Source organism: Esox lucius, chromosome 22 (genome assembly GCF_011004845.1).
Source record: "Esox lucius isolate fEsoLuc1 chromosome 22, fEsoLuc1.pri, whole genome shotgun sequence".
NCBI lineage: Eukaryota > Metazoa > Chordata > Actinopteri > Esociformes > Esocidae > Esox > Esox lucius.
In genome coordinates this window covers 22,936,651-22,958,870 of record NC_047590.1, presented here as the reverse complement: position 1 = coordinate 22,958,870, position 22,220 = coordinate 22,936,651, and the positions used below count along the sequence as shown (strand labels likewise).

Genomic DNA, 22,220 nt, shown 5'->3' with positions numbered 1-22,220 from the left:
CACTCTGCGGACCCCCCCAGGATTGTGCCTGCCCTTGTCCATCTGGTCATGCTTCCGACCTGGACTATGTACAGATTGACTCTGGACTCAGCCCACATGCATTTATTAATTATTAAAAGATGTTCACCCGGCACAGCCAGAAGGGGACTGGTCACCCCTCTGATCCTGGTTCCTATCTAGGTTTCTTCCTACATTTCGGCCTTCTTAGGGAGTTTTTCCAAGCCACTGAAATTCAACACTATTGTTGTTTGCTCCTTGGGATTTAAGGTCGAGTTTGTGACAACTGCTGATGAAAAAAGGGCTTTATAAATACATTTGATTAATTTGAGATGGCAAGACTTTACTTTATGTTCATGTGGTTTCAAACTAATCCTTAGACACTGTGTTCCCGTACAGTTGATGACAGTAAACTCACCTTTAACTGGTAATAAGTGACTTGAAGTCCCTTTCGTTGCCAAATGATTATCAGTGTCTTTATCACTCTGCACCTGATAGAGAAAGGAAAAGCATTTTAAGAAGTACATATGGCTGTTCTCTTATGTAACACCATATAAAATACAGCTTTTAATTGAAAAAGCCCAATATCCACTGCAGAATAGAATTTTGTTTACCAACTGTTGATAGCCTTAAGTGGTTCATTAGCTAGGAATGTAAAGGGGGAGAGAACTATTTTTAAACCAATTGATGGATAAGACTTCATTGTTGTTTAATGACTGATTTATTATAGAGCTTATCTGTAACAACTAAGGTTACTGAATACTATCTTGAGGGCACATGTATTGGCTTGAAATCAGGCTATGTTCCCTCCAGTGTAGGAATTTCACGACAGCCATGGCCGTCGTTGCCCTTCACTCTGGCCGTGATGCCCCAAATGTTATTGTATGCCCTACGGCCACCATGGCCTTTTTGCTCCTGCTACTGTAAAAATATTGTGGTCAGCAGTCGGTTTGTTTGTAAGTTTGCGTGTAGTTTGCAACTGAGAACCACCACAAGATCGGATTACATGCAGGTAAGCAAGCTAGAAAGTATCGATCGATATATCTTTTTAGATTATTTAGTTCTTAACTGATTTAAAAAAAATAATTCACTACATTTGTTTATTTAGGTCATACACATTTGCGCAGGTGATTGTGATGTTAAAGGATACTTTGCAGTTTACTTTTGTGTAACTGAGGTAATGTTATCCTTCTTGCTAGTTAAACTTAAAACAACTTAACTGTAAATTCAGTTGCCTGTTTGGTGTCAACATGAGAATGCTCTCAACAAAACCTGAAATGAAACAAATTCCAGAATCTATAAAGATTTTGAGTGAGGAGTAGATGTAATTTCAAAGATAAAAAACATGATTATTTAACTTTTTATGTGGAAAAACCTTATCACTTATAATAAGTTATTATTCAAATAATTATATAAAAAAAGTGAATAATGTATGTTTTTGTCATGCATGTTTTCTTTTCTTATCATAATTGTAAGTTGTTTTATTTCACAAAATGGCCTTTGTGCCCTAAATATCTTTGTGACACCGAAGGCCAAATAGCCATACCCTAAAATGACGACATTCCAAGACTGGTTCCATTCCAAATGTATTTCCCTTCTTTTGGTATAAAAGCTGATGTGTGACTTCATTAAGTTAGCTTTCTTACATACGAATATGAAAAGAAGGAAAATGGAACCAAATGTAAAGAACAAATCAAGAATACATGTATTTTGTTAGTTTAGTATGACTAATGAACAACAATGTACACTATGAATATCTAAGAAGGACTGCAAGTGCATCTTCCTATCTGTATTTTTGCCTCTGCTCCACTACTACGCCCATGATTTGTATAATGAGTGAATAGTGTTTTTATTTTTATGTGGTGGGCGGGGAGGAACGTTTCTTCGGAAAGTGAGAATCTCTGAAAAGTTGATTGTATCTCTGAGCACAGAAAACAAAGAATCATTGAAATCAGAAAATTTGTTTTGTAGCGATGCAAGTCTATCGAGAGTGAGACCTGAGACTTAGACAGGTTGGTTATTCTGCAGATCAACACAGCTTTTATGATCACCCTTAAAGTACATTTTTTTAATTCACAATCTCCTAAATTTTGGCATATATTTGGCTGGAAAAATGTAAAAAAAAATCCAAAACAGTAACAATTCCAGTTCTTTCATCCAGAACACCCAGATCAGATATTACAGCAAATAATATGGGTAAACTCAGATATATTAATAGAAGGTCAACCAATTTTCATAGAAGAAGAGTATCATATTTGTTAAAGACAACTAGTACAGACGGTAAAATGCTTTCTTACAACTGAGGTATATGGAGAATCATGTTCGGACTCAATTACCAGGTATGCCACCATAAAAACCACAAACTGCTAAAAATGACCAGTATTAACCGTAATATGTATGTTTTCCAATTAAGGGCAAAAGGTTTGACTGCTACACCAAATAGAGTTCAGGATTGTTGGGAACAAATTCTGTGTATGGAATAACATTGTTTCAATTCACTCCTTCCAGTTGAAACTATTATATAAAATTCTTGCAACAAAGTAAATGCTGAATGTATGGTGTAGTGAACAGTCGGCACTAGGTATGTGCATTGAACATTTTACTATCCATATAGTTTGTGTTATTAATTCTAATAGTATTTGGTTAACCGAAATACATGTTTTTAAAAACTACCAATACAACATGAGCCCCACTACATAACTTGCAAAGGAGTGGGTGTCGTTCTCATTTAACATTGACTTAATTAATGTTTGTTCGAGAAAAGAGCAACCGCAAGTATGGAGGAAGCCGTGTGGTTGACATGCAAAACTCAGCAACAGAACTATAAGACAATATTTATCAAGACGTAACATTGAGTTTATTGGATGGAAGAGTCTAGAGAAGCTCGTTAGCTAAGCTAGCCAGCTATATGCTATTTGCTTAACTCAACATTTTCTGCAAATGCCTTTTGATTCCACAGCTGAGATTTACATAGCATTTTGTGGCCACATATTTATTCCGTAGGTAACATTATTCAGTAAATATATTCCATCTTCCCTTTGAATAGTTAACTTTCTCTCCATTTGCTAACATTTGCGTCATTCTGGACCCAACCACACGACAGTAATACCGCTCTTACTGACGATTGCAAACGACAAACACTTGTGATGGAGCCCATGTCATGAAAACGACTTAAAAATGTATTTTTATAAATGTCATGGTATATCGTCATATGGAAACATTTTAGATTTTTAATAGTATTTAAAAAAAAAATATTCAGGTCAATTTATTTCAACCAAAAAATAATATATAGGGGGAAAACTTTTATTAAGTACTCGAATAATAAATTATTTTCTGGTATTCAAATATTGGACTATCCGTGCCCATCCCTAGTCTACACTGTGCCGACACTATCATAATGAAATGTAATCAGTGGATCATCTTTTGTGGTACTGTTCAATTGGGGCAGTCCATAATAGTTTTTTGAGTCATGCTATCTCAATTGAGAGGAACATACAAACAATACTGATTTGTGATCTGAAAAATCATGTTCAATCAATGGAAAATATTAATATCCTGTTGTGAAAAATATTCATCTTTTAGATTGTACCATCTGAAAAGCCGTAAATATCAAGTAAAGCATCACAGCAAGACAGACCGAATATTCCAGGGAAAATTAAAACATGTTAGTGTGCAGGGAAAAATTGTTAAATCTCTGGAATCTGGAGGGATGGAGTTAAAAGGGACTTGAGTTTGTTGTTGAGGTTGCTTTTTGGTTTAGGCATTATCGTATTGGGTTGTGATGGGTTTGGGCCAGAAGATTATCAGTTATAGGTGAGGGGTTGTGTGTCTGTGTGCGTGAGTGATGTAGCTACGCAAATCTGGATATGGGCATGTATGTATCAGTGGTGTACAGTAACGGAGTAATATTAGTTAAAAGTAAAAGTAGTTAGTAGTTTTGGGGAGTATCTGTACTTTACTTGAGTTTTTATATTTCTGTCAACTTTCACTTTTAGTTCACTCCTTCTAAAAAAATTTAAATAAATATATACACTCACCCCCTCCATGAACTGCCACCTTAACGTGGTGGAGGGGTTTGAGTACCCGAGTGACCCTAGGAGCTATGTTGTCTGGGGCTATATGCCCCTGGTAGGGTCTCCCAAGGCAAACAGGTCTTAGGCGACGGGTCAGACTAAGAGCGGTTCAAAACCCCCTTAATGATGCGTACAATTTTGAGTTCCGTGAAGTCGCCCGGTATGGCGCGGCCGGGGCCCCACCCTGGAGCCAGGCCTCAGCCCAGTGCGAAGAGGATCGGCCAGCAGTCGAAGGCAGGGGCCTAGACAACCCGATCTCTGGACACGGAAACTAGCTCTAGGGACGTGGAACGTCAACTCGCTGGTGGGGAAGGAGCCTGAGATCGTGCGTGAGGTTGAGAGGTTCCGATTAGAGGTAGTCGGTATCACCTCCACGCACGGCTTGGGCTCTGGAACCACACTCCTTGAGAGAGGATGGACTCTTCACCACTCTGGAGTTGCCCATGGTGAGAGGCGGCTGGCTGGTGTGGGTTTGCTTATAGCTCCCCAGCTCTGCCGCCATGTGTTGGAGTTTACCCCGGTGAACGAGAGGGTCGTTTCCCTGCGCCTACGGGTCGGGATAGGTCTCTCACTGTTGTTTGTGCCTACGGGCCAAACGGCAGTGCAGAGTACCCTAACCTTCTTGGAGTCTCTGGGAGGGGTGCTGGAAAGTGCTCCGACTGGGGAATCTATCGTTCTACTGGGGGACTTCAACGGGCACGTGGGCAACGACAGTGACACCTGGAGGGGCGTGATTGGGAGGAACGGCCCCCCTGATCTGAACCTGTGTGGTGTTCAGTTATTGGACTTCTGTGCTAGTCACAGTTTGTCCATAACGAACACCATGTTCAAGCATAAGGGTGTCCATCAGTGCACGTGGCACCAGGACACCCTAGGCCGCAGGTCGTATGTCTTGGACACTCGGGTGAAGAGAAGGGCGGAGCTGTCAACTGATCACCACCTGGTGGTGAGTTGGATCCGATGGCGGGGGAGGAAGCTGGACCGACTCGGCAGGCCCAAGCGTACTGTAAGGGTCTGCTGGGAACGTCTGGCCGAGTCTCCTGTCAGAGAGATCTTTAACTCCCACCTCCGGCAGAGCTTCGACTGGATCCCGAGGGAGGCTGGAGATATTGAGTCCGAGTGGACCATGTTCTCCACCGCCATTGTTGAAGCGGCCGCTCGGAGCTGTGGCCGTAAGGTCTCCGGTGCCTGTCGAGGCGGCAATCCCCGAACCCGGTGGTGGACACCGGAAGTAAGGGATGCCGTCAAGCTGAAGAAGGAGTCCTATCAGGCCTGGTTGGCTTGTGGGACTTCTGAGGCAGCTGACGGGTACTGACAGGCCAAGCGGGCTACAGCCCGGGTGGTTGTGGAGGCAAAAACTCACGTCTTCCATTGAGGAAGCAGAGGATGAGGGCTCAGAGGTGGACTCGTCCATCACCCGGGCTGAAGTCACAGAGGTGGTCAAGAAACTCCTCGGTGGCAAGGCACCGGGGGTGGATGAGAGTACCTCAAGTCTCTGGATGTTGTGGGGCTGTCTTGGTTGACACGCCTGTGCAACATCGCATGGCGGTCGGGGACAGTGCCTCTGGGATGGCAGACCGGGGTGGTGGTCCCTCTTTTTAAGAAGGGGGACCGGAGGGTGTGTTCCCCCCAACTATAGGGGGATCACACTTCTCAGCCTCCCCGGGAAAGTCTATGCCAGGGTTCTGGAGAGGAGAATACGGCCGATAGTAGAACCTCGGATTCAGGAGGAACAGTGTGGTTTTCGTCCGAGCCATGGAACACTGGACCAGCTCTATACCCTCTACAGGGTGTTGGAGGGTTCATGGGAGTTTGCCCAACCAATCCACATGTGTTTTGTGGATTTGGAGAAGGCATTCGACTGTGTCACTCGCGGCATCCTGTGGAGAGTGCTTCGGGAATATGGGGTCCTGGGTCCTTTGCTAAGGGCTGACAGGTCCCTGTACGACCGAAGCAGGAGCTTGGTCCGCATTGCCGGCAGTAAGTCAGACTTGTTCCCAGTGCATGTTGGACTCCGGCAGGGCTGCCCTTTGTCGCCGGTTCTGTTCGTAATTTTTAGACAGAATTTCTAGGCGCAGCCAGGGGCCGGAGGGTGTCAGGTTTGGGGACCACACAATTTCGTCTCTGCTCTTTGCGGATGATGTTGTCGTGTTGGCCCATTCTAACCAGGACCTTCAGCATGCACTGGGACGGTTTGCAGCCGAGTGTGAAGCGGTGGGGATGAAAATCAGTACCTCCAAATCCGAGGCCATGGTCCTCAGTCGGAAAAGGGTGGCTTGCCCACTTCATGTTGGTGGAGAGTGCCTGCCTCAAGTGGAGGAGTTTAAGTATTTAGGGGTCTTGTTCACGAGTGAGGGAAGGATGGAACGGGAGATTGACAGACGGATCGGTGCAGCTTCTGCAGTAATGCAGTCGATGTATCAGTCTGTCGTGGTGAAGAAAGAGCTGAGCAGCAAGGCGAAGCTCTCGATTTACCGGTCAATCTACGTTCCTACTCTCACCTATGGTCATGAGCTTTGGGTCATGACCGAAAGGACAAGATCCCGGATACAGGTGGCCAAAATGAGCTTTCTCCGCAGGGTGGCTGGGCGATCCCTTAGAGATAGGGTGAGAAGCTTGGTCACCCGGGAGGAGCTCAGAGTGGAGGCGCTGCTCCTTCACATCGAGAGGGGTTAGCTGAGGTGGCTTGGGCATCTGTTTCGGATGCCTCCGGAATGCTTTCCTGGGAAGGTGTTCCGGTCCCGTCCCACCGGGAGGAGACCCCGAGGAAGACCTAGGACACGCTGGATGGACTATGTCTCCCGGCTGGCCTGGGAACGCCTCTGTGTCCCCCCGGAAGAGCTAGAGGAAGTGTCAGGGGAGAGGGAAGTCTGGGCATCCCTGCTTAGACTGCTGCCCCCGCGACCCGGCCCCGGATAAGCGGAAGATGATGGATGGATATACACTCACCTAAAGGATTATTAGAAACACCTGTTCAATTTCTCATTAATGCAATTATCTAATCAACCAATCACATAGCAGTTGCGTCAATGCATTTAGGGGTGTGGTCCTGGTCAAGACAATCTCCTGAACTCCAAACTGAATGTCAGAATGGGAAAGAAATGTGATTTAAGCAATTCTGAGCGTGGCATGGTTGTTGGTGCCAGACGGGCCGGTCTGAGTATTTCACAATCTGCTCAGTTACTGGGAATTTCATGCACAACCATTTCTAGGGTTTACAAAGAATGGTGTGAAAAGGGAAAAACATCCATTATGCGGCAGTCCTGTGGGCGAAAATGCCTTGTTGATGCTAGAGGTCAGAGGAGAATGGGCCGACTGATTCAAGCTGATAGAAGAGCAACTTTGACTGAAATAACCACTCGTTACAACCGAGGTATGCAGCAAAGCATTTGTGAAGCCACAACACGCACAACCTTGAGGCGGATGGGCTACAACAGCAGAAGACCTCACCGGGTACCACTCCTCTCCACTACAAATAGGAAAAAGAGGCTACAATTTGCACGAGCTCACCAAAATTGGACAGTTGAAGACTGGAAGAATGTTGCCTGGTCTGATGAGTCTCGATTTCTGTTGAGACATTCAGATGGTAGAGTCAGAATTTGGCGTAAACAGAATCAGAACATGGATCCCTCATGCCTTGTTACCACTGTGCAGGCTGCTGGTGGTGGTGTAATGGTGTGGGGGATGTTTTCTTGGCACACTTTAGGCCCCTTAGTGCCAATTGGGCATTGTTTAAATGCCACGGCCTACCTGAGCATTCTTTCTGACCATGTCCATCCCTTTATGACAACCATGTACCCATCCTATGATGGCTACTTCCAGCAGGATAATGCACCATGTCACAAAGCTTGAATAATTTCAAATTGGTTTCTTGAACATGACAATGAGTTCACTGTACTGAAATGGCCCCCACAGTCACCAGATCTCAACCCAATAGAGCATCTTTGGGATGTGGTGGAACGGGAGCTTCGTGCCCTGGATGTGCACCCCACAAATCTTCATCAACTGCAAGATGCTATCCTATCAATATGGGCCAACTTTTCTAAAGAATGCTTTAAGCACCTTGTTGAATCAATGCCACGTAGAATTTAGGCAGTTCTGAAGGCAAAAGGGGGTCAAACACAGTATTAATATGGTGTTCCTAATAATCCTTTAGGTGAGTTTATATTGTTGATATAGACAAGCTGTGCTGTATCTTACCCCCTTTTGTTGTAGAAGTATTGATGATTTTCTGAGCTTCCTCAACGATGTCTCTCTCTTGCAATTAATAAAACTGTTTATTGTGCCAAGAGAATTTGGGATCTGAACCTACTTCCTAAAGAGTTCTATTTGAGGAGGTTCGTCCGGTTTACCTTGCAATGATCGTTTCATGTCCACTAACCGCTGCGTAAACCATCTGGGTCCCTGGACCTCAAACCTCTCACATTTTAGCCTTGAACAAATTGTGTTGGCGAGTGCTTGTCTGGAATGGGTTGCGTAACTGATCACTACTGGTTCCTTAGGACAAAATGTAACTCTGTTGTTGAGGATACGATTCAGTTGACTGACTCCTACTAGGGGGTAGCTGTTAGACTGCTAAGTTGAATTCTACAGACAAGGCTGGGCCTTGAAATTTCGCTAAAGAATTGACGGGTTGATTTACGCATCCTAGGCATGTTAATCGAGATTTAATAGATTTACTAGGTAAATCTGGGAAATGGGTACATGCGGTAATAAATCTTTGATGGTCTCTCGTACCTACAATGGACCAGCAACGATTACGCAAGACAAATAAGGTGTATGGTGTTGTGGAAATTTCTTATACAATGTATTCTGACTGTATAAAGGAGTGAGTCCCACTGTTAAGATAGGTACAGGAATGTGTGGGATCTGGTATTTGCATAGGGGACATCTATTGTCTGTCCAGATGGAGATCAATGGGTTTTAGGACAGGATAGGAGAAGATACAACAGGGGGAAGTAAGGTCAGTTGGCCCCTTTGGGTAAACATTATTGCAGGAAGGATAAGGTTGGGGAAGATAGCATTTGACGTGTGTGATAGAACAAAGGGAAAGGTGTTTGATTGACATGAAACAGATGGCAGCATCTTACCACACCCCTTTTTCCTATGTAATAAATACTGTCGAAATGATGTTTTTATTTAGAAACTATCCACCGTTACTTTGTAACCTGTATACTTTCTCCTTGCAAGTTTCATTAAAACCGTTTATTGCGCAATTGATTTCTCCTGTCTTACCTACCATTTTCGTACAACTATTTGGATTTTAGAAATTGCCATCACAATTTGGGGGCTCGTCCGGGATCCTAATCCTGATCGGTTTGAGTCCCTTTCCTAACAGGTTAACCGTGCACGGCCAGAGAAAGCTCTGGAATTCTAGTATCGTCCAGAAAAGGCTTATCCTTTGACGGGCTGAGAAAGAGTGCCTGACGGGAGCTGTGACTCGTGCTTGATCAGTACAGGTTTCCTGCGGAAATTGAATTTGGAGGCAAGAACGCAATACGGTCTAAAAACTTAAAGTTGGACTTTATAGTTTAAAATCTGCAGTAAAAGGTTGGACCTTTTTAAAATCTCATTTGTGGGCTGACGAGCTTGACTTCGCTTTCTGGTTGGTTGAGTATAAAGTAGATTTACTGGGTAAATCTGAAACATGGGGACGTGCGACAGTAAATCTTTGCTGGTCTCTCGTGTTTACGCTGGACCGGCAAAAATTATCACTGACGTATATGGTGTTTGGACATGTGAACAATGTTTCTTGGAGTGTTATTAGGGTTTTCCGATGACTGGCGTTTTCATTCGGTGATGGATGCGCGGCCTGTCGGGCTGATTGGAGGTAGATGGACGTGGTAACGTATGAAAAGTTGTTTGGAAAGCGTAGGCTACGGTGTGTAGACAGTGTGGAGTATATTGTTCTGTGTTGTAGTTTTTTTTTGCTCAGGTTAGATGGCTCGTTCTCCTCTGATCGCCCGTCACCCCACCCCGCGGAGTTCAGCTGGACCGATAGGTGGGTCTCCTTGGAGGCCCGATCGGGACACTGCATCGTTGGAGTCATAAGCTCTGTGGACCTTTTCGTTGTGAACGTGGAAATGCTGTGGGCCGCTGGAGGCCATTTTCTGCTCCGCTTTGGAAGTGTTGAGCATGTCTACGAGTTTCAAGAAAAGTTCCAAAAGTGGGGAGTTGTACACACCAGGTGTACACACCCGTAATCTCTTTGGCCTTGCCGCGAGTGATTCAACGGGAACACGCAGGAACGCTGAACCGCCTGAGGGAGGGGTGCGGACGGTCAGACAGGGGACCAGAGGGAGCATCAACCGGTGAGATTGTTCCTTAATACAGTTTTCATATGCTTTAGTAAACAATGTGGTTGTTTTTGTAAGTCAGATTTGATGGTTTTGTGGAAATTGATAGATGGATTTGAGTAAGTATGGTGACTAGAAGTTTTTTTTGAGTATTGCAGTCAGGGCGGCTGTAGTTAGAAACATGTCGTTTTTGTTCCATGTCCTGACACCAATTCCCGTGCAGCAGTTGGACTGCGTGATGGAGTATAGCGTGCTCCTGTATGTGTGTTTGTTATGGCCCGAGTCACGGGCATTTGTCTAAGTGTGGTGTTTTGGTTAATAGCGACTGTAGTTAGGCCTGACAACCATTCCTATGCTGCTAACCTATTGCGTTGCGATTAGTGCTGGATTATAAGCGGTTGGACTGCTTGAACGTCTGCAATTTAGGTTGGACTTAAATATGCAATTGAGATTGGATCTCATACTTTCCTGTAAAATTGCCGCAATTGTTAGTCAGCTTATGGTTTGGATCAGTATGCTACAGAAGTTGTATATGCACGCACCACTTGTGTTTGTTCTGTTTGTGGTCATCATCTAGTAAATGCATTTGTCCATTTTGGTATTCCCTGTGCACGAGGGATCCGATTGGCTGCATTGAGTATTCCTTGATAGAATATTGGATCTCGTTTACCGAGGTTGGTGTTAACTTGGAAGTATTTGTAATCGCAATGTTTCTTCTTGTTTGGTGTGCGTTTGGGCGAACGCTTACATTGCGTTGTTAACATGGTTATTATGCGAGGCCTACTCTTTTGGCTTTTGCCTTTGTGTTGAAATTGAATTTGCCTGATGGCTGGCACACGTGGGAGTGTTAGCCTGCTAACTTAGGAGTTTAAGAAAATAATGGCATAAATATAATTAGAGGGATAGCTTAGAAATTGATATAATGATGATTCTGTGATTTGGTAAAATATGGTCTCGTGGTTTTGTAATGAGGGGTTAAAATAGTGTTTTCTCTCTCCTTGTATGGAGTGGGATGCAGACGATAGCAAAAGTTTTTAGTATTAAGATAACATGCTGTTTTCCATGAAGACTGGATTCAGCCAATATAGTCATAGCCTGCAAAAGAGGGTGAAATGACTACGGCCCGTTTATTCCCCAAATAGCCAAAGCCAGTTTATTCCCCGTTTAAATTAACCTAAAATTAGACGTCCTATTTTAAATGCTAAATTGAGTTTGGTTAAATAATGGAGTTCTCTTAAGTATTTTCCAACGATAACTGGGATAATACTTGTGTTTTTAAAACCAGCGCCTGCTACTTGTTCATGGAATTTAAATTCTGGAATGGTACGTTTGTGAACAAATAGGGTATTGATGTAAAGGTGTTTAAGGCTACATTGAGTTTCCTTTGGATTTCTCATTGTACCTTGATTATAGTGACGTCATAAATCTGTTTTCTGCCTGGATTGCCATTCTTAAGAGTTTCTTAATTTCCACCATAATGTTGAGTTGTTGTATAGATACTGATAAGCACATTTTTACAAACTGCGAAAATATTAGATAGGTTGGACACTAAATCTAGAATCTTCAGTTAACGAACGATGTAGGCTAAGTTGAGAGGATGGTCTGGGGACCATAAACGAACATTTGGCCTTGCTAATGGCTCACCATATATGTGTGAAGCTCAGAGCTTCAGGAAGGGTGGGCAGGTCCACTTGGATGGCTTCCGCCACCCTTAACATTATATCAAGGTAGCATATTACTAAGGGTTAAATTCGAGTGTTCAGCCTGTTCTCACACGTGGTAATTTTACCAACACATGTTCAGTTTTGGGATGATAAAACATTAAGTGAAAGCTGAATAAGTTTTCCTTTTGGTTGCTTTAATGTTTACATTTATGATTTCGAATCAAATTGTTGTAAGGGTGGAGACCTTGAGTCATCCAACATTGTTAAATTGCTAGAACAAATTCGATGTCTTTGCATGAGATATGCATGGAAGTAGCGATTTTGGGTGACCGCCACTATTTTGAATGACATAGACTTACATCTAAAATTGAGAAAATTCCCTAGAGTTTAAGAGGTAAATTGAGTCATGATGTTTGTTGGTCTCAACTTGGTTTGGCTATTGCCTGTGTAAATGCAAATTTTGATATGCTAATTTGGGAGTTCCTTCACAAGAGCGACCGTGTGTGTGGTACAGTTTTTATTTCCTTTGTTTTTCTTATTTTCGGTTGTTTTGGTTGGATATTCAGTTTGCGACATTTACTGAATGCATGTTAGAATTTTCTTTTAATTTTGATCCTGTAATGGTTCTGCTTTCAAGCTTGAAGTCATTTTCTGTCTTGAAAGCAGGGGGGGATTGTATGAAATGATTATCTATAGTGGAAAAGAGTTGAACTTAGAGTTCAAATGAAAAAGAGTTGAACTTAGAGTTCAAAGCAAATTAAATTGGTACTTAAAGAAGTTACGTGAATAATCTAGTTTGTCAAATTGGGTTTTTGAAATGTATGTTTTATGTGAAATCTAACATGGTTATGGTTGAATGGAATACATCTTGCCATTTTTGAAATGGTTTGGCTAAGCAATAACTAATTTGATGGGTGTGTTACTTTTCAGTTAGTTTAATATTTGATTAGAAGTAATCATATTAATCTTATGCACTATGGAATAAGTGGGTAAAAACGTGCAGGGAGCACATTTTGTTATTCCTTACATGTTTACAAAATTTTGCCATGTTTTCATTTGATATTGAGAAAATAATTCTGCATCAATTTATATTTACAAGTTGAGAAGTCTTACATAGTCAAAATTGTAAAGAGAGGTACAGACCCACTGGAGCACTCCACTCACTGACACAAAAAAAACAGTTTGAGATGGATTTTAACTTGTTTGGACTCTTTAGAAGAGAAACAGACATTATCAAAATTGGGTATTCTAATTCTAATTTAAGTTCTGTCCTAGTAGGCAATCATTGGAAAGTTAATGGTTAACAGATGTTTCTTTGAGGTGAATGAAGAGAAAAAAGGTTGTTTTACTATTGTCAATGCCTGGGGTTTTTCAAGATAACAACAGTGTCCCTTAGTGATAAGGTGACAATCCTCCAAGACCAGGGTCTGTTATCCTTAGGTTAGTAAACCACCGCCCACTCCAGGGAGAGCCCTGTGGTGATAAAGGAGTAAAAAGGGGGGGTCATGATTTATGACAGGATTTCAGAGTGTTTGATGTGCTAGGATAATAAGAAGAGACTTGGAGACATTCACACTAAGTTTCATCTTGTAGAGAAATTAGGCTAAATAACAGTTATGTTAGCTGACCTTCAAGTTGGTGTGAAATGTTTGATTTGAAATAAGGTATTTGGTCCTTTATATGAAACAATGGGTGAATTTGATTGTAGTTCTGATACAACACAATCAGATGTAAATCATATAGGTGAACTGAGAATTGTTCATGAACTGCTCTTAGAGAGTGGTAGCAAACTATCTTAACTGATGAGTTTTTGGAACAGTAATAAGAAATGTGAAATTGTGTTCTTCTGTTCTTTGTGTTGGTTGTTACACCAACTATAGAAAAGGTTGGAATTGTTATTTTGCTACACTAGCAGAACAGAAGCACCAGAGATGTTAATGTTTTAACGATACTGTTATTGATTTCAACTGTTCTAATCTATTTGGAGAAAAGAAGTAGAGAAATATTGGAAATATAGGGTTTGAGTGTTTGGTAGTGTGTGGTTCAAATGTATCAGCGAGATGCAACAAGCTAACGTGATGGACATATGTGATGATGTACTGTGCCGTTGGAACTAATCTTCTCAAGGATAATTCACACATTCAGATACAGAACACTTGAAAGCGATTCGGCAACAGAGGACTTGCTGGAGCCCAGAGAGAGACTGAGCTTGGCTTAAAAGGACAACTGTGAGGTGGCTGAGGTGAGATGGATCTCACAGACACACAGACAGACTGTCCTACAGCTGAGAGAGGAGTCGACTCTGGAGCACTGCACGTCTAGGTGCTGCACGTCTACAGGATGCTGAGTTCCTGTGAGCTGGACTGACTCGAGTCCTGCTGATTCTGCAATGTGATGGAGAAGGCAACCTCCGACCGAGAGGATGGAGGTGTAGGAAAGATCTACTGCACAACATCATGCAACGCTGATTGGGTCCATACCAGGTACATCTCATCTGCTGTCCAGGTAGCTGAGAGAGGAACCTGGGGTTGAAGACACGCTACACGAGGATTTCAGTGGTGAAAGGTCAGACGCAGTGAATTGAAGTCACTGAGGGAAAAGTGAATTTTCGGGTGCTAGTAACCAGTCACTTTCTACATGGCCTTTAGCTCTAGAACCTTTGGCTAAAACTGGTCATCTTGGAATTCACAAAGGAGAACACACAGATTCTCCTGGCCTGGCTGATAAAGCAGCTAGAATGGAGACAACAAGAGCTGTGTCTGCATTTGAGCTGTGAAGGACAACACCTTGGAATATACATCTGACTTTTTCGTTCTGTTACATTGGCCTGTCAAAGAAATGGTTCATAACTGACTGTCTGACGTTTGAAGGAGCAGAACATTTGAGATGACATCCAAATGGAACCATGGAGAGGACTTTTCAGTGAATCGAGCAATTGGCATGAGAGAACTTTGTAACAGTGATAAATTGAAGGATGCATTCAGTGATAGGTGTTTATGATGATTTTAACATAAAAGTTTTGCTGTACTATGTTATGATTCTGTATGATGACAATGTGTGATCTTGGTGTTTATACGGAAGGTACTGATCTAGAAGAATGCAAAGGAGGATCCAGACATTTCAGATTTGTTCAGTTCTCTAATCATTAAGGGTAATAATATTGACTGGGTCATGTTGTTAAAGAGTACTGTTTTGTTGCAGTCTACGTGGAAATTTCTTATACAATGTATTCTGACTGTATAAAGGAGTGAGTCCCACTGTTAAGATAGGTACAGGAATGTGTGGGATCTGGTATTTGCATAGGGGACATCTATTGTCTGTCCAGATGGAGATCAATGGGTTTTAGGACAGGATAGGAGAAGATACAACAGGGGGCAGTAAGGTCAGTTGGCCCCTTTGGGTAAACATTATTGCAGGAAGGATAAGGTTGGGGAAGATAGCATTTGACGTGTGTGATAGAACAAAGGGAAAGGTGTTTGATTGACATGAAACAGATGGCAGCATCTTACCACACCCCTTTTTCCTATGTAATAAATACTGTCGAAATGATGTTTTTATTTAGAAACTATCCACCGTTACTTTGTAACCTGTATACTTTCTCCTTGCAAGTTTCATTAAAACCGTTTATTGCGCAATTGATTTCTCCTGTCTTACCTACCATTTTCGTACAACTACACAATGGACGTGAGCAATTGTGTCTCTGGGATTTATTAGGTTTTCCGGTTAATTAGTCAGAGAGATGCATGGGCTGAAGGAGCAGTTTGAGGAATATAAGTATTTGTGTTGCAGACCGGCAGAAGGAAATTAGTTGGGAAGACTTACAGTATGTGGAAAGTGGAGGCAGATTACAGTTTTCGACAGTGTAATGTTGTGTTTACTGGTACCTTCTTGTCTCTTTGTTGTCAAAAAGCAGGTATCAAATAATCTCTCTGAAGCAGTTGCGTGGCATGAACACTCGGGAAAGGTCCACCCCACATCGTTCAGACCAAAATGACTCCAAATCCATGCTCTTCCCACAATATGCGCCACGAAAATACAAGAGCGCAATGAATGCTTTTAGTTCATCTACAGACACGTCCCACGTACCCTCTCCTTTTCTGTGTGCACAAGTAACAGTACAATCTCTGATGTGCTGCAGCATCTGTACGTTACACAAACAAAGAAAACTGTTGAGTCCATTGCCAATGTGTCCTCTGGCATGGCTTGTTGGGCTTGCACTCTGAGGATATTCTGCGAAGGTCGTCTTCCTGGTGTGCTCTCATTACTCTTTTCTACCCAAATCCCAGATGGTGGCTCATTATCAGAATCAAATGAAAGACCCAGCATCCGGAATGTTGATTTTGGGATCTGTTTCTAATCCTCCATCTGAATCCATCTCATCTAAATCTTGCAGTATCTGCAATACAGTCAGGGTGTCAAATCGTCAGGTTCGTTTGAATCGTCGGGTTCAGTTTGCCATGTTGGGGGGCTGAGTGACCTCAGAACAATTTGACCTATACAATTTTATTTAATATCTAAAAAGTTACAGCAGCTCAAACAAAATTGTAACAGCACAAACGAAGCGCAAACAAATGTTCTTTAGGACTCACAAACTCCTGAGTTATAAAAAAAATATATTTTTACTCTGTTTGGAGCATGTTGGGGCACTGAGTGACATTACCTATAATTAAATGTCTAATCTATAAAAAACCCAAGCAGCACAAAGAAATCTTTTAACGGCACAAACCGGCACAAAGGAAGCACAAACCAAAGAAATTGGTTGAATTTGGAGCATGTTGGGGGGCTGAGTGACCTCCGAATTATTTTTTTATATCTATAAAATGATAGCAGCACAAACGAAAATCTTAACAGCACATACCAGCATAAACAGATATACCAGCATATACATGCACAAAAATATTGAAAAAAAACTACATTTTAAATGGTCCAGTTTTATGGTTTGGTGACAAGTGCTAATATAGAGATCTCTCACTCAACTAAACCCTTTTTTGGGTGTGTTATCATCTGTTTTGAGTACAAGTGACCGGTGAGCAGATTCACCACGGGAACTGGCAGCAGTAAGAACCACACCTGTCTGCCAGATCCACTGGTCGGACCAGTAAAGATAATGGTGGTAAAGTGGGGCAAGGATGCCGCAGGTAGTATTGTGGCACAAAGTATCTGATCTTCCATTAGAAGGAACATTTAACAAGGATAAGTTAAAAGAATGTAGAAGGAAGTTTGAAGAGTTTGAAAAAAGTAAGAAAGGAAAGAAAGATAAAATAAAGTTGGATAATTATGGAAAATGAGAGATAGGCCAAGAAAAGTACTGAGAGTGAGAGTAAGAGTAAGAAGACAATGGTAAATGAAAATGTGACAGAAGGTGATGAGAAAGTTAAGAAAAGTAATAGCAATAGAGAGGATTATGAGCGTAACATTCCACCTCCTCACTGTACTCCAATGTACCAGCACCTGTCCCCGGCCCGTCTCCTTCTTCAACACAGGCACCGCCCCGTCTCTCCTCTACCTGAAGCTGGAAAACCTCACAATCTCCCCTACTCCGTCTGCCTCCACTCCCTCTTCCCACACCAGTTTCATTCCTTCTCCTGGGCCAGGTCCTGTGACTATAAGATCGGGGCGCTCAGGTGACCCTGACCAGGTTTTCATTCTGGCTCCTTTGGTGAAGCTCACTTGCTATAGAATTTTCTGACATTGGTAATGTCCCCTACATTAACTTAAGTTCTAAGCCACTTACTGACAGTTTTGGGTCAATGTTTTTGTTGTATTTTTCAGCTCGTGGTTATGGTCTCCTTTTGTTATTTTGTTCAAGAGTGACAGATAATAAAAGGAAGGCCTAACTTCACCTACTCTGCACCTCATGTCCTTTCCCACAACCATGAAAATAGTGAACTGTGTGAATGTAAACTACGATCAGCTTGGCAAAAAATGTATTTCATATACAGGTGCTGGTCATACAATTTTAGTATCATCAAAAAGTGGATTTATTTCAGTAATTCCATTCAAAAAGTGAAACTTGTATAATTTATCCATTCATTCCACACAGACTGATATATTTCAAGTGTTAATTTTTTAAATTTTGATGATTATAACTGACAACTAATGAAAACCCCAAATTCAGTATCTCAGAAAATTTGAATATTGTGAAATGGTTCAATATTGAAGACACCTGGTGCCACACTCTAATCAGCTAATAAACCCAAAACAACCCAGAAATCGAGACTCATCAGACCAGGCAACATTCTTCCATTCTTCAACTGTCCAATTTTGGTGAGCTCGTGCAAATTGTAGCCTCTTTTTCCTATTTGTAGTGGAGATGAGTGGTACCCGGTGGGGTCTTCTGCTGTTGTAGCCCATCCCCTTCAAGGTTGTGTGTGTTGTGGCTTCACAAATGCTTTGCTGCATACCTTGGTTGTAACGAGTGGTTATTTCAGTCAAAGTTGCTCTTCTATCAGCTTGAATCAGTCGGCCCATTCTCCTCTGACCTCTAGCATCAACAAGGCATTTTTGCCCACAGGACTGCTGCATACTGGATGTTTTTCCCTTTTCACGCTATTCTATGTAAACCCTAGAAATGGTTGTGCGTGAAATTCCCAGTAACTGAGCAGATTGTGAAATACTCAGACCGGCCCGTCTGGCACCAACAACCATGCCACGCTCAAAATTGCTTAAATCACCTTTCTTTCCCATTCTGACATTCAGTTTGGAGTTCAGGAGATTGTCTTGACCAGGACCACACCCCTAAATGCATTGAAGCAACTGCCATGTGATTGGTTGATTAGATAATTGCATTAATGAGAAATTGAACAAGTGTTCCCTAATAATCCTTTAGGTGAGTGTATAGCTTTAGCTAACTTTTCGGGCTGTATACATCTTATGTTGCTGCAACAGTTCGCAACAACATGCATGGGAGGGGTACAGTGGGCTGTACTGAATATATACAGGCCTGATCTCAACCTTCAATGGAGAGCTCTTGACCTGACTCTCTTGTGAGTGTTAATTGCTCCAGGTTTGCAAATTATGAATAAAGCTTTACTTGTGAAAATAATCTACCACCTCTGGGCCTTTCCCATTCAGTGATTTCCACAATAGAGTGCTCCATCGTCCTGCCCAGCCCAGCACCGCTGTGTCAGTGGGGACCATTTCCATGCGGTCGGGATAGCCAAACTCGCTTGTGAGCAATGATATGATTATTGATACTGATGATTATTAATTATAAGGGATTAAAAGAGCTGAGCTCACAACTCAAAGTCAATCAAATTGGTACATATAAAGTTGTATGAAACATTGTGTTTTTCCTGTTTGGATAGACATAACAGAATATTGGCATCCATTATGGCCCATAGTTTCCATTCATAGTATTTGTCTAATTTGGTTTTTGAAAATGGTTAGTTTCATGTAGAGTCTAAAATGTAATGGTTGAGTAAAATGCATCATAACATTTTGATTTGGCTTAGTAAGAATTCATTTGTTGGAATGAATTGTAACTACAATATGTGAGTGAGTTTTTTGTTTGACCCTTGAAGGAATTTTGACTCTATTTAGGTTCATTAAAAATAGTCAATGAATTAATGTAACAAATCAATGTAATATATAAAGAGAGTATTTCAATAACATTCCAAGTTTCAAAGAAAAAAGTTATCCGGAGATCTAAGAAGTGCAAGAGCAATAATGCATGCAGTAGGGAGGAAAATGCAAGGAGTGCTTTCCCAAACCCAGCTCTGGTTATATCCCTCAACTAAAGGCATGGGGGTTGGTTTTCTGACCTAAGGATAACAAAACTAATCCTGAAGCATAGACCCCTTATCAATTCGGGACACATTTTGATCTGTTCTGGGGCATCTCATATGACAGAGTGGTGTTATCTCGAGAAGCAAGCAAGCAAGCTAGGCAATAACAACCAATTCTTTTGTCCCTGCATTCACACCTTACAGAAACATTTGTTTACTATTAACATTCCAATGATTGCCTGCTAGAACAAAAATTAAGTACATAGGTGTAAATGTTCATACTAAATAATGAAAAATCATTGAATATGTAAATAAACATAGATTTGACATTTTTCAGTTCCTTCTCCTGTTGTAACAGTCCTAGCTGGATGGGACCAGTTCGTGTTTTCTGTGTTCTGGGTTTGTCATGTCCTTGTGTAAATTAGGCTGTGTAAATTAGATTTAGGTGTATTAAAATATTATTTGAATTCATTAGAAAATAAACTGATTTACTGGTGACATCAAAATAGTAATTCCAATTCTATTACACTGAATATTTTGTGTTTTTTAGAGTTCAGTGTTGTTGGGAAAGAGATTCTAAAGAAAGTAAAAATTTTACATCAGGACCCAATTATTTTCAATCAAGACCCTGATGTGTCAGTTCAAATACGAAAAGGCTTGGAGAAATTCACACTGGGTATCATCTTACGTAAAATTAGGTTAAATAGAATAATTAGGTTAAATATAAGATTATGTTAGTTTAGCTCAAGATGATGGGAAATGTTATGATTTACAATAAGGTACTTAATCATTTGTGTGACACAAAGGTGAATTTGATTGTAGTTTCAAGGCATAAAACAATCAGATGTTATTATGAATCAAATGAGATATGGTTAGATTATGAACCAAGAATTGTTTATTCACTACTTTTTTTTAAATGACTATTCAACCTTAGTGAGCTATGTTAACAGATAATGAGTAATTGGAACTGTAAAAGGAAATTGTGTTCTTCTTTTCTTGCAGGGTTTTTTTTGTTGGTTATTGAACCAGCTGTAGAAAAGAGTAACATTGATATTTTTCAACAATGGCAGAACAGAAGAGCCAGAAGAGTTAGTTTTTAACTATCATGTCACAGTTTACAACTGTTCCAATCTATTTAGGCAAGTGAAGCAAAAAGATATAGGATATTCATGTGTATACGTTTTTTTGTTACGTGTTTTGTTGGATATGTTAGTGTTTGGTTGGAATGTATTTTCTTAAGCATTAACTAAGAGTCACATATTAGTGTCATGGAAGAATCTCTGATTATGTACTGTGCAGCCGCAACTAACTTTTTTAAGGAGCATTCACTCCTAGGTACAGGACACTTGAAAGTGATTCAGTGACAAAGACTGTTATTGTTTATAAACCAGAGATTTAGTTCTGCTTAAAGGACATGACAGGTACGGATCATCAGAACATATGTGGAGCAAACAAATAAATTCTACTGAGACCCAGGACAATAGTGAGGTGGGCTGAAATAACCCAGCCCTATGGATCTCACACACATAGTCTGTCCCACAGCTACAAGAGGATTCTACTCCCAGGGTGGAGCGAGTCCCCAGCACTGCCTGTTCTTGACAGCAGGACTAATTTTAGTCCTGATGATTCTACTTTGAGATGAAGAGGACAATCTCCAACAACAGGGGGGTTAAGAAAAGCGGGGGTGGGAAAGGCCCACTGCACGACATCAAGCCACGCTGGTTGGGTCCACACCACACAGTACTGGAGGGCTCCAGAATTAAAAGATATAGAGAAATGTACCTAAGAGCGGAGTGAGTTGTGGTGCTAGTAGCCGTCTATTCCAACCCAGCCTGCGGCCATGGAGCCCTTTGACATGAACTGGTCACCTTGGTATACACCAGGGGTTCCCAAACTCTTTTGGCCGACGACCCCAATCTAAAAATTCTCACGACCCCAACCATGTGAAGAACAATGATATAATCAAATGATATAATCAACAATTAATTTGAGGCTATAAGAGTATATTGTAAAACATTCTCCCCCAACCCCATTTTCATATCAGGTGACCCCACATGGGGTCGCGACCTCTAGTTTGGGAACATCTGGTATACACAAAGGAGAGCACACAGATTCTCTGGACATGGCTGATAAAGCAACCAGATTAGAGAGATAACAAAATCTGTGTCATTGTAACCAGCATTTGAACTATGAAGGACAACACTGGAATATATCAGACTTCTACGGTCTGTTACATCTGTCTGCCAAGAAAGGTTCACGACAGACTGACTGGTATGTAGATAAGCAGAACACTTGTGATGACTATTATGGAAGTTCATCTTATTGGAACCAAAATAAAGTTTTTCAGGGGATTGAACGAATGGCGTATAAGGACCTTGTACCAAAAACAGATTTAAGGATGTATTCAATGACTGGTGTTTACACATCTACATGTCACTGCATCTTACCCCAACTGTCAGTATA

The 22,220-nt window shown here is 41.6% G+C and overlaps 1 protein-coding gene across 1 annotated transcript in view; it reads right to left on the bottom strand.

Annotated features, from left to right (window-relative positions):
- LOC105009052 (protein ITPRID2) overlaps positions 1 to 22,220 on the bottom strand; it is an 82,036-nt gene that overhangs the window by 35,886 nt on the left and 23,930 nt on the right. The window contains exon 6 of the mRNA XM_034289626.1: positions 416 to 488. Coding sequence (XP_034145517.1) covers positions 416 to 488 — 73 coding nt within the window. The remainder of the gene's footprint in view (positions 1 to 415; positions 489 to 22,220) is intronic.